Genomic DNA, 12877 nt, shown 5'->3' on the forward strand with positions numbered 1-12877 from the left:
CTGCTACTAGTCTCTCTGTGTGTCTTCACCCTAAGGGTAAGGCCAGACGAGGAGATTCGGGGAGATTTTGTTGCCTGGCGACTTCGTGGTCACCCAAACGTCACTCGACTTTGGAAAACGAAGCGCTGCAAGTGCCATCCCGCTGGTGATTTCTCATTATAGCCGGCGGGAAAGCAGATTGGGGAGATTGTCGCCCAGAAGAAGAGGCGATTAGTTGCCGGGCGTAATTAAATCTCATTGTGTGCCCTTACCGTAAGGGTGGTGGCACACGTTGTTACTCAGGGAGATTAGTCGCCCAGTGACAATTCGCCTCTTCTTCGGGCAACTAATCTCCCCACAAAGCCTTCCTGCCGACTAGAATGTGAATCGCATGCGGCATGGCACTTGGGCCGCTTCGTTTTTCCGAAGTTGGCAAAACACTGTGTACCGAAGGCCTATAACAAAAAATGGCCTCAAGGAATCAGATAAATGAATTAATTTAATAATGAATTAAGTTAATCAATAAAGATTAATGAATTGAATTAATAAAACAGGAGCTTTTTACTCACACTACTGACCAAATAGGCTAAAAGAGAAACTGCCAGTCCTCGGACCAGCGCTTTTCAACTGGAGGACTGTGTGGCCCTCCTAGAGATTCGTATAACTTCCTACATGCCCCGGATCTCCATAGACATAATTGTTTTATAGCAGTCGAGCCCCCAAAAATTTGTAGTTGCCGATAACTCGCCCATGGCATGCAAAAACATGGAGCACTTCCTTAGAAAAGCAAAGCTTGGTGTAAAGCAGAGCCTGCAATTTGCACAGGGCTGCATTTAGGTATCTGCAGTTGTGGATGCAAGTAGCTTCCTGGCAGTAATCAGCTCTGAGATAGTTGGGTGATGAGTTTTGAGATAGCCAGGCAATGAGCTCTGAGATAGCCGGGCCAGCAGTGAGCTCTGAGATAGCCGGGCCAGCAGTGAGCTCTGAGATAGCTGTGCCAACAGTGAGTTCTGAGATAACCAAGCAATGAGCTCTGAGATAGCCGGGCCAGCAGTGAGCTCTGAGATAGCCTGAGATAGCTGTGCCAACAGTGAGTTCTGAGATAGCCAGACAATGAGCTCTGAGATAGCCGGGCCAGCAGTGAGCTCTGAGATAACCAAGCAATGACCTCTGAGATAGCGGGGCCAACAGTGAGCTCTGAGATAGCCAGGCAATGATCTCTGAAATAGCTCGGCCAGCAGTGAGCTCTGAGATAACCAAGCAATGAGCTCTGAGATAGCTGGGCCAGCAGTGATCTCTGAGATAGCCAGGCAATGATCTCTGAGATAGCCGGGCCAGCAGTGAGCTCTGAGATAACCAAGCAATGAGCTCTGAGATAGCTGGGCCAGCAGTGAGCTCTGACATAGCCAGGCCAACAGTGAGCTCTGAGATAACCAAGCAATGAGCTCTGAGATAGCGGAGCCAGCAGTGAGCTCTGAGATAGCCAGGCAATGAGCTCTGAGATAGCCAGGCAATGAGCTCTGAGATAGCCAGCAGTGAGCTCTGAGATAGCCAGGCAATGAGCTCTGAGATAGCCAGGCAATGAGTTCTGAGATAGCTGAGCCAGCAGTGAGCTCTGAGATAGCTGGGCCATTTATTCTTGTTGAGAGAGAGAAATTTACAGCCCATTCAAGTACTTCTGATATGTGACAAATTTACATCCATGTGATGGACCGCTAATAAAGTTGTTCTCTTGTAATGTATGGTGTAGCCAGAGGAGGGCACTTGACTTTTTTGTTTCCTTCAAAAGCTGGACTATGCAGAGGATGCCACAGAACGTCGCAGAGTTTTGGAAGTGGAGAAAGAAGACACAGAAGAACTAAGACAGAAATATAAGGTACTTTATATTGTAAACTGATGCAGGTGCTAAAGGGTGCCCTTAAAGGACAAGGAAAGCTAACGAAACAGTTTATTGCCAATAGATTAGCCACAATAGTTCAAGCTATAACATTATATTTATTCAGTAGAATGCTTTACCATACCTGAGTAAACAGCTCTAGAAGCTTTCTGTTTGTTTAGGATAGCAGCTGCCATATTAGCTTGGTGTGACATCACTTCCTGCCTGAGTCTCTCCCTGCTCACTCATAGCTCTGGGCTCAGATTACAGCAGGGAGGGGAGGAGGAGCAAACTGAGCATGCTCAAGTCCTAGCCCTGGAGGTTTAAGCCCATGTGTTCACAATAGTAGGAAAGAAATCTGGTGTTTCTTTTGACAGAGCAGCATTACTTTGAGGGGTTACTGGTGTATTTATACAGACCTTTCTGATAAAGCTTACTTACTTTTAGCCTTTCCTTCTCCTTTAAATGGGGGAAGCATGAGTTTATAGCGCACTGTGACACTGCAGTCATGCATCATTGATACAAGTAGATGTATGTGGAATGCAGTTGGAATTTAAAAATCACCTCTTAGGATCATAGTGTTTGCTTACTCAACTAATACCTTGTGTGTGTGTGCTCTGCGGGTGAGCGACATGTTAAGGAGGAGAGATCTTTGGGTTGATAAACTAGAATTACCCAACCAAGTCATTCTTATGCAAGCCTCTCTCCTGATCCTTTGTCACACACTTTACTCACTGTAGCCTGCAGGCAATTTTTTACTTACTACACCTGGTATTGTTAGCACTGTTAGGGTCAGGGCACACGCTCAGATTTGGGGAGATTAGTCGCCCGGCGACAAATCTCCTCTTCTTTGGGGCGGCTAATCTCCCTGAACTGCCTCACGAGGAAACTTCGGGGGACTTCGGAAAATGAAGCGATCCGAGTGACATCCCGTCGGCGATTTACATTCTAGGCGGTGGGAGGCAGTTCGGGGAGATTAGTCGCCCTGAACAAGAGGAGATTTGTCGCCGGGCGACTAATCTCCCCGAATCTGAGAGTGTCCCCTGACCCATAAGCTGATAAACATAAAAGGGAAAAACAAATGCGGCTTTATAATTTTGTGCATTTATGCTTTTGTTTCTGCAAATTGGTACTACGCGTAGTTAAACAACGTGATGTCATTTTCGTAGGATTTTGTGGATAAAGAGAAGGCTATAGCAAAAGCCCTGGAGGAGCTACGGGCCAACTTCTACTGTGAGCTCTGCGACAAGCAGTACCAGAAACACCAGGAGTTTGACAATCACATCAACTCCTATGACCACGCACACAAACAGGTGAGAATCTTCTTTATGGCCTCTTCAATGTGTTTAAAGGGATACTGTCATTGGAAAAACACTTCACACATCAACACATCACTTCTGTACTGAAATCCATATCTCAAAAGAGCAAACAGATTTTTTTATATTTAATTTTGAAATCTGACATGGGGCTAGACATATTGTCAGTTTCCCAGCTGCCCCCAGTCATGTGACTTGTGCTCAGTCACTCTTTACTGCTGTACTGCACGTTGGAGTGATATCACCCCTTCCCTTTCCCCCCCCCCCCAGCAGCCAAACAACAGAACAATGGGAAGGTAACCAGATAGCAGCTCCCTAACACAAGATAACAGCTGCCTGGTAGATCTAAGAACAACACTCAATAGTAAAATCCAGGTCCCACTGAGACACATTCAGTTACATTGAGTAGGAGAAACAACAGCCTGCCAGAAAGCAGTTCCATCCTAAAGTGCTGGCTCTTTCTGAAATCACATGACCAGGCAAAATGAGCTGAGATGCACCTACACACCAATATTACAACTAAATACACTTGCTGGTTCAGGAATGACATTTTATATTGTACAGTGAATTATTTGCAGTGTAAACAGTGTCATTTAGAAATAAAAACTACATCATAAAAATCACAACCGAATCCCTTTAAGGAAATCCAAATGGGTAAATCCAAATGAGCTTATAGGGTGCACGATTTTGTATATACAACTCCCTTTTTTTGATATGCATGAACATCAGCAAAGGATGGGACTTGTTTATACATAACTCAAAAGTTCTGTTAGATTTGTTGTTTTAAGGATATTCTGTGATTATTCTGGCATACAGGGAACTTATCCTTGCGTGTGAATTCAGTCACAAATCTTCACATTTGTACCAGGGAATTTAAAGGGCAACTAAAGGGTTAATCACTGGTAGGGGGGAGCTGTTAAAACGATTAGAATTGAATCACTGCAACATCTAATCTATTGTGATTTTAGGATTATTTTTTATAGCGAGAGTGAAATGTTCAGTGTGCCTTTAACAGCCAAGAGCACAGAAATCTTCTCCTTTCTGTTTTTTTTTAAAAATATAGACGACAAATAGGCCCAGATATCAGGCTGGAAGTTCAGACAGACCATAAGCAGTGCCATGGGAAAGTCTAGCCATCAGACTAAAAGCAAGGTTAGAGAGAACACCAGGAAACCCGAGATCCACCAGGGAATGCAATGAACATGGCAAAGAGATCAGCTAGAAACAAAGACAAGGCACTGGGAAAGTAGTGTTGCATAGGCACAGACTAATCATCCTGCTCTCTGCATCGCTACTCCTGAGACTTTTTCATCGTTTTCTTTATTTCTACTCCAGAGGCTTAAGGACTTGAAGCAGAGAGAATTCGCCCGGAATGTATCGTCTCGCTCACGGAAGGATGAGCGCAAGCAGGAGAAGGCTTTGCGTCGGTTGTTGGAACTAGCAGAACAGCGTAAACAAGCAGAAAGGTACGTTATAATCTCTTTAATCCGTGTGAATTACTTCTGTGTGTGTGTGTCTAGTTCTGTTTTATTGTTGGACATTGTTAAAGGAGAACTAAACCCTAAAAACAAATAGACATGAAAATGGCATATTTTACATAGTGAACTTATTGCACGAGGCTAAAGTTTGAGCTTGTCAATAGCAGCAATGATCCAGGACTTCAAACTTGTCACAGGGGGTCACCATCTTGGAAAGTGTCTGTGACACTCACATGCTCAGTGGGCTCTGATTGGCTGTTGAAAAGCTAAGCTTAGGGCTCGTCACTAATTATCCAGCAGAAAATGAGCTTCCCTGGCTGTAATATAAGCTGATGCTACAGGTTTGCTGATTATTCAATTCTGATGCTAATTGCACTGGTTTCTGTGCTGCCATGTAGTAATTATGTGTATTAATTACTAATCAGCCTTATATTGTGACATTTCTATTCTATGTGTACTGTATATTGTGAGTGGCTCCCTAAGCTCAGTAAGTGACAGCAGCACAGAGCATGTGCAGTGAATCAGCAGAAAAGAAGATGGGGAGCTACTGGGGCATCTTTGGAGACACAGATCTTTACTGCTAAAGGGCTGTGGTTATCTTTGGCTGGCACAGAAGCCCAAAACATAATGTACAACATTTCTACCTACTTCTTCTAGTTTAACTTTCCTTGTCCTTTAAAGTGTATTACTTATCATAATTTACATACCGACTGCTGTGTAATTGGCATGTGGGGTGTTGCAGAGATCTCCACCAGTTGGTAATTTAATTATTAATCTGGTACCTTTCCTGTTAGAGACGAATTCATGAGAAATTAATTTGTTCCTGTGGGTGCAGAGCTCGATGGTGGTATTTTATTTATGTGGTGCCAGGAGCCTCAGTCCTGGAAACACACGGCACCCTTACACTTAAAATGCATAAATGTGGTTCTTTCTACCTTTAATAATGTAGGGTTTTATAACTAACCTGTGAGCCCTAGTGCAAGTTCTATTTTCTGTCCCAAATAGCTGTTCATTGCCTCTTTTATGTAAGCTCACACCCCAAAGGACCGTACCTCATGGTCACATGATGTACATTTTTTTATTTATTTTAGCCCCATAGCTGTGATGTTGGGTTGAACGTGTTATATGTATTATATATATATATATTAATAAATAAATACAGTTTACCTATTTACCATCTTCCTGACTTTTAACCCTTCCTTTTTTTTTTTTTTGCCTTGCAGCAGTGCTCCAGGTAGTGGTCCCATGTTTAAAGCCACCACTATTTCTGTGGATGAGGAAGGAGTTGAAGATGATGATACAGCGATTGGTTTCAGTGTAGTGGCTCAAGACAGTCCAACATCTACACAGGAAGACATGGTGTCTCAATCTTCTTCTGTAACCCAACCTGTTGCCCCAGCCATCAGCTTTGGATTCAAAAGCCCAGCTAGCACAGCTTCTCAACAGAAAGTGGGCTTTTCTTTCTCTTTTGCTAAAAAAACGCCAGTAAAGTTAGAATCTTCGGCTGCAGTCTTCAAAGATGTTGGGGAGGAGGTAGGACTAGCAGAGGAGGAAACAGAGGAGGAGAAAGCACCACTTGATTTTTTGGGGCCTCTAAAGGTTAGTGAGGAGGAAAACAGCAAAGGAATTGAAGACAAAGCAGAAGAAGAAGAAACTCCAGTTGATAGTGGCGCATCCCTTGCAAGCACTTTATCCAAACTGAAGAAGATGAAAAACGAGGAAAGAGGGGGGCAGGCTGGGGAACCAGAGTATTATCACTACATGCCACCTGCACACTGTAAAGTAAAACCTAACTTCCAGTTCTTGCTCTTCATGAGAGCCACAGAACAAACTCAAACTGAGAATGTCCTGCAAAAAGAAGAAAAGAAACCTGCTGCCCCAAACAAGGCCAAAACTGTCAAATCCCCGGAGAATAAGGCTGAAATGTCTTCAGTTACTGAGGGAAAAGCAGCAGCGTTGCAGCAGGAGGCCAGTGCTTCTATCAGTGGGACTAAAGCAGAAAAAAAAGAAAGTGCCGCTGCAGTTGATCAAGCAAAGGCTAACCTTACACTCAACGAAGAGCCTGCCAAGGAGTCAGAGGTACCAAAGAAGGAACAGCCAGAGAGGCCTAAACATCCAACTGGACCTTTTTTTCCAGTCCTGAGCAAGGACGAAACTACTGTCCTGCAGTGGCCCTCTGAACTCCTAATATTCACCCAGGCTGATCCTCCCATCTCATATAGTTGCAATCCTTTGTACTTTGACTTCAAGCTTTCCCGGAACAAAGATGGCAAGGGCAAGGGTGCCGAGAAATCCAAGGATAATCCAGAGACAAACAAAGACACTCAGTCTGTTAGTGAGCAAATTAAAGGTCCCAGTTGTATAGCTGAAGTCAAGAAGGAAGTCAACCCAGCGGTGCACACATGCAGGACCCCGTTGAAACCTACCTCTTCCGTTACAGGGGAAAGTAAACCTGAACAGACTCAAGATGAAAGCAAAGAGGATGTTACTGGGAAGTCACACAAGCACAAGAAAAAAAAGAAACACAAGAAGAGTAGCAAGCGAAAACGTAAACATAGAGAAGCAGAGGAGGGTCTCGAGCCGAAATCCAAGAAAAGAAAGAAGCACAAAAAGTCAAAAAGTGCTTCCAAAACCTCAGTAAAGTTGGAAGAGACCGAGGTGGTAATATCTCCAGCAGGGATGAGTTGCACTAGAGAGATTGCTCCAAAGAAAACACTAGATGATAATATAGCTGGGAGAACTGCTAGCAACACTAAACCAGAGCCTGCGGTTTCCTCTAAAGGACCAGAGAATAAAAAGACCAAAACAGAACATAACCCAACACCCCTTCTTACTCTACCACATGCTCCATCTTCCTCCCATCGGCATGCCCCCAGCAAGGCCAGGAGTCGGCAAAGCAGCGGTGATTACGACAGCGAAGATGATGACTCCTCAAACAGGAAAAAATCCATGTCCCGATACAGCGATGAAGACGATTCAGCCAGTGACCGTTCCAGGAGCCGATCAAAATCAGCAAAAAGAGGCCGCTCTTACTCCTCCAGCTCTGGAGGGTCCACAGACAGAAGCAGATCTAGTCATAACCCAAGTTACTCTGACAGCGATTACAGTGACTACAGCAGTGGCTCGAGACACCGATCCAAGCGTTCACCTGGCTCAGACTCTGACTCTGCAGCTTCTAAGAGACATTCCACTAGGCGTAAATACTCTTCATCTGATTACAGTAGGAGTAGATCAAGAAGTCAAAGCCGTTCTAGGGGCAGTCGGGGCAGAGGCAGAGGAAGGTCAAGTAGTAGCAGTCGAAGTCGCAGCAAAAGGAGAAGCCGTAGTATAACTAGTCATGGCTGGAAGCGGAGCCGAAGCTACAGTAGAGATCGGAGCACTAGTGCCCGCAGCCACTCTGGAAAAGGGTCACATGGGAGAGATAGTGTTGACAGCCGTAGGGGTGGCAGGAGGGACTTCAATCTATCCAAAATATATAGATCGCATTCCCCTCATTACAGCCGATCAGGAAGCAGAAGAGAAGTTAGTCGAGCGACTGAATCAAGAGGAGCCAGTTGTTCCACATTTCCTCGCAGGAGCACTGAAAAAGATGTGGGGAGAGGCTCATTGACTGCCAAGCAGTTACTGGAAAAAATCCAGTCACGGCGAATGGAGAAAAACGAAGGCAGCTCTGGTAGCAGTAAGGCTGGGGCAAAAGTAAAAGACCCACCTCAGGGATATTTTGGCCCCAAGCTTCCCCCTGCTATTGGCCCTAAACCACAGACGTTACCCCTAATTGGAAAACTGCCAGCTACTCCAAAAGTTGAGGCACCTCGCAAGGGAGAGAATGAAACAGGAGATTTGCCAGAGACTGTAGAAGAAGAGCAGGAGCAAGAGGGGAAGTCTGTGAAAGTGGAGAACCCTATAGTACCAGACCCTCCTGAAAGTACCACAGAGCAATTGAACCCTGAAGCAACAGTTTGTTTTAACCCTCCACCACCAGGTTTTGGAGAGGGCACAGCACAGCATCCTCTAGGCAACGGAAATCTGCCATTTCCACCTCTTCACGGAAGGGTGATGCCCCCACCTCCTGAGTCAGAGTTCTTCCACCCTCCCACTTTTCCACCCATAGCAGTAGATCCAGGTTCAGGGCATGCTGAAGGGGAAGATGATAATGAAGAAGAGGATGAAGAAGAGGACGATGGGTCATTGGCCCCACTGGAGAGTCAGCCAATCACTTTTACCCCTGAGGAGATGGAGAAGTACAGCAAGCTACAGCAGGCAGCTCAGCAGCATATTCAACAACAGCTTTTGGCGAAACAAGTTAAGAACTTCCCTGTTGGTGCTGTTACACCAACTCTCCAGCCTGCTACCCCAGCCCTGCAGCCTATTCACATACAGCAGGCACACCCTTCAGCATCCGCCACCTCCATTACCACTGTTCAGCATGCCATTTTACAGCATGCTGCAGCTGCTGCAGCTATCGGCATTCCACCACACCATCAACCCTTAGCCCAAGTGCACCATATCCCTCAGCCACACCTTGCTCCAATTTCCCTTTCCCATCTAACTCATTCCCTCATTCCTGCCCATCCAGCTGCCTTTCTTGCTAGTCATCCCATTCACATCATCCCTGCCTCCGCTCTTCATCCTGCTGGACCCCTCACTCTTCACCATGTTCCCCATGCTGCCCTTTATCCAACTTTGCTTGCTCCTCGCCCTGCAACTGCCGCCGCTGCCACCGCTTTGCATCTCCACCCTCTGCTTCACCCCATTTTCTCAGGCCAAGACCTGCAACACCCACCAAGCCACGGGACATGAAATTCACATATCTCCTAATTGTTACAAGTCCACTTAATTTATGGTCTGTGTATGCCTTGACACAGCTGGTAACATCCACAAATGAAGAGGACCTCTGGCCCTTTCCATAGGCACTCCACTTTCCAGTTGGGGACAATGTAGGGCTCATTTTGTGGATCATTCCCATTTCTTACATTATTTAAGATTAGCTGTGCTCCTCTTTTACTTTCTAAGTACACCCTTGGTAATTAGGCTTACCCTTAAGTGTGAAGGTTTTACTCCCATGTTCTAATTTTTGGAGATCAACCAGAAGGTGAAAGTCTTTTATTTACTCCCAAATCATTGCAACAGTGTTTGTTAAGCGACTCCAACATTATCAGCAGTAACCGAGCCGTGTATCTGCCCCCCCCATATTGTTGCAGTAGAATGATGTCAACAGAATTTAAAGCTGAGGACGTACTGGTGGAAGAAGCCACCCCTTATTAAATTGTTTAATAAGGCATCTGCACTCTGTATAAAATATTTTTTTTGTTTCTTGCTGTAGTTGTACAATAATCTACTTCTGAAGGGCAAACATGTAGAGTTTTCTGCTACTTTCTGCTGCTGTGGCATGTATATTTTATCTTTTTTTTTTGAAGTTTCTATGTATGATACAAATGTACAAAGAGTAATAAAACCTTTGAGGATTGCAGAGTAAAACATAATATTGTAAGAGACTAATAAAAGAACAATTGGTTTGTCTAAAAGCCAGTGTCATTTTGTGATGTAGCTTTGTCAAGAAAAGACAACGTCTATCCCAATGCCACTGTTTTGTGGTGTAGGTCCAGCTAGCCTGTGTGCTTACTCTTGAAGAACAGCCACGCAAGTGTATAGGCAAAACACCCTGTGTGCCATTGGCCTTTAGACATGAACATTAGTGATGTGATAGTAATGTCGAGTTAAAATCCTTACCTGCGGTTTCTCCACCTGATCCTAACCCGGCACGCCACTTTATAGAGACGCGAGTCTATAAAAGGCACGTAACTGGAGATGGAAGCCGGCACAAGATGGACGGGTAGAGTGGAAGGAAGAGCTCAACCCAAACCCTCCCGCTATCTGACAATGGTGTGTTGAAGCCACCACAAACCCGCCAACCCATGGGTGTCGGGCTGGTCCGCACATCACTAATGAACATCACTTTCTATCTCTGTGTTTGCAATGGAGCCATGAAGAAACCTTTGTTACTTTGACCAACTTTAGAGGTCTAAATATTTACAGATATTTAGGGGCAGATTTATCAAGGGTCGAATAGTAAATTCGAATTTTCGACTTTCAAAATCCACACATTTGAATTATAATCCCCCTGTCCGAATGTAAAATCAAATGTGAGATTTGTCACACTTCGACCATGGAAACAGTCCGAATTCGAATATTCTCCACCTAAAACCTTCCAAATTCATGTTGAAGTCAATGGCAGAGATTGGAGATGTTAATAGCCTTCCTGACATCCGAGAAAAACTCGGTTCGTACGAATTTTCAGGTCGGAACCATTTGATCGAATATTAAACATTCAAAATTTTCTTAAATATCCTCCCAGTGAATCGTGAGTATATTCGAATTAAACATTTTTTACATGAATTCAAAATTCGACCTTTGATAAATGGGCCTCTTATTGTTCTGCCATTTTATTATAAGACATAAGGTGGCCTTGCTTGGGCTGGCTGGTTTGATTTTCCCTTTGATTTGTGGACCGAACCTGTGTGTTGATGCAGTCCTTGACCTGACGGGCAGCATACCAGCCTTTATGATCCGTTTGTTGGCCCAAGGGCCAAATGTTCAGATATTGCCCACCTCAAGCTCGGCATATCGGTGAAAGATCTGCTACTTTGGTGACCTTGCCAAATGAGTAGAACATTACATGTATTGTCAGCTTTACTAGTAAGGTTTAGAAGGTAAGTAAAGGTAAAAGGGAAAAATGTTTATCTATAGATTTGTTGACACCATAGTTGGGCAGCCAGCTTTATTAAAGCAAAGGAAAGCCCTGCAACAGAAATATGACCTTCTGTCAAAAGTTCTCTCTTAATATTTAAGAAGAACCTGTTTTTGAAAATGAATTGTGTACCTTTAAGGGCTATTCCACACGGGGAGATAGCGACGCGTTTGCGGTCGCGGCGACAAAGCGCCGCGACCGGCGCAGGCGACAGTTTTGTATGGGCGCCTATGTAAAAACGCCTGTGCTAACCACACGAGGCGATGCGCTTTTCAACAGTCGCCTGAAAATGCCTCGCCAGGCTTTTTCAGGCGACTGTTGAAAAGCGCATCGCCTCGTGTGGTTAGCACAGGCGTTTTTACATAGGCGCCCATACAAAACTGTCGCCTGCGGCGACTGTCGCGGCGCTTTGTCGCCGCGACCGCAAACGCGTCGCTATCTCCCCGTGTGGACTAGCCCTAAGGCTTCGAACACCTTTACCCTTGGCCTTAGAAAATGTACTTCAATGGCTTCAGCAATAGGTCAACATATTGATGCACCACTTTTCAAATATTTTAGCAGGATTTGACGCCAATTTATTCCGCACGGGATCTTTTATGGTCAGTGGAGTAACTAGATGTTACTGGACCCCACAGCAGATTAATTTTATGGTCCCCTACATATCCAGAGGTTGTCCTGTTTTACCAATATATATTGAGATTGCTCAATAGTTAGGGTTTCATTGGGCCCCCAATACCTCCTGGGCCCCCCAGCAGACGCAGGGTCTGCTTCCTCTGTAGTTATGCCCCTGTTTATGGTTTATATTTTGGTTTAGCTGTGGGTGCACACACTTTGGTTCAAGGAAATGTATGAGAAGATTTTGGAGATGAAATAGAGTAATGGTTCAGTATGGTAGAGTAAAGCTTGATCATATATGTACTGATGAAATTAGTTTTGGCTGATTTTTGGTATCTGTATGCTGTGTGGTCTCGACTGATATGTGTACCATGGATATTTGTTTGTTTCTTGGCTGAGCATTCCATTATGTTGGAATGAAACATTACAATGGATGACTATACAATGGTGGCCATACCATTCACATTTATTTGCTTGATTCTTGAGTTTGAAACTATGGAAACTTGTGTTGTTTTGAAATGATAATCCTCTCGTACGAACAGTTCCTAAAAACACAAAGTGCAAATATTTCAAGCTGTTTGTGTCAGACAAAAGTTCCCTTCTATTTATATCTGCGCATTAACCACACAACACTATCACTCCAAAGCAGATGAATGATCTTAAAACCCAGGAAGAAAGGCTGACTCCTAATCGCAAAATGAGTGAGATACAACAGGCTTTTTTAGAGCTTGCGTTACTGAAAATGCAATTGAAGCAGCAATCCCATTTCTTGCTGGAGTCAGGTATAAAATCTAGGCCAGCAATAAGTACTCCAGCGTAATTCGAATTTTTTTATTTCCAGCCTTAAGCCGCAGAGAAGAATGAA

General features: G+C 44.5%; 1 protein-coding gene across 1 annotated transcript in view; it reads left to right on the forward strand.

The window, feature by feature from the left end:
* The window catches only part of gpatch8.L (G-patch domain containing 8 L homeolog), a 43069-nt gene extending 32895 nt beyond the window's left edge, over positions 1 to 10174 (forward strand). The window contains exons 5-8 of the mRNA XM_018234806.2: positions 1769 to 1855; positions 3025 to 3168; positions 4507 to 4637; positions 5873 to 10174. Coding sequence (XP_018090295.2) covers positions 1769 to 1855; positions 3025 to 3168; positions 4507 to 4637; positions 5873 to 9449 — 3939 coding nt within the window. The 3' untranslated portion in view covers positions 9450 to 10174. The remainder of the gene's footprint in view (positions 1 to 1768; positions 1856 to 3024; positions 3169 to 4506; positions 4638 to 5872) is intronic.
* Positions 10175 to 12877: the final 2703 nt, after the last annotated feature.

Source organism: Xenopus laevis, chromosome 9_10L, assembly GCF_017654675.1.
Source record: "Xenopus laevis strain J_2021 chromosome 9_10L, Xenopus_laevis_v10.1, whole genome shotgun sequence".
NCBI lineage: Eukaryota > Metazoa > Chordata > Amphibia > Anura > Pipidae > Xenopus > Xenopus laevis.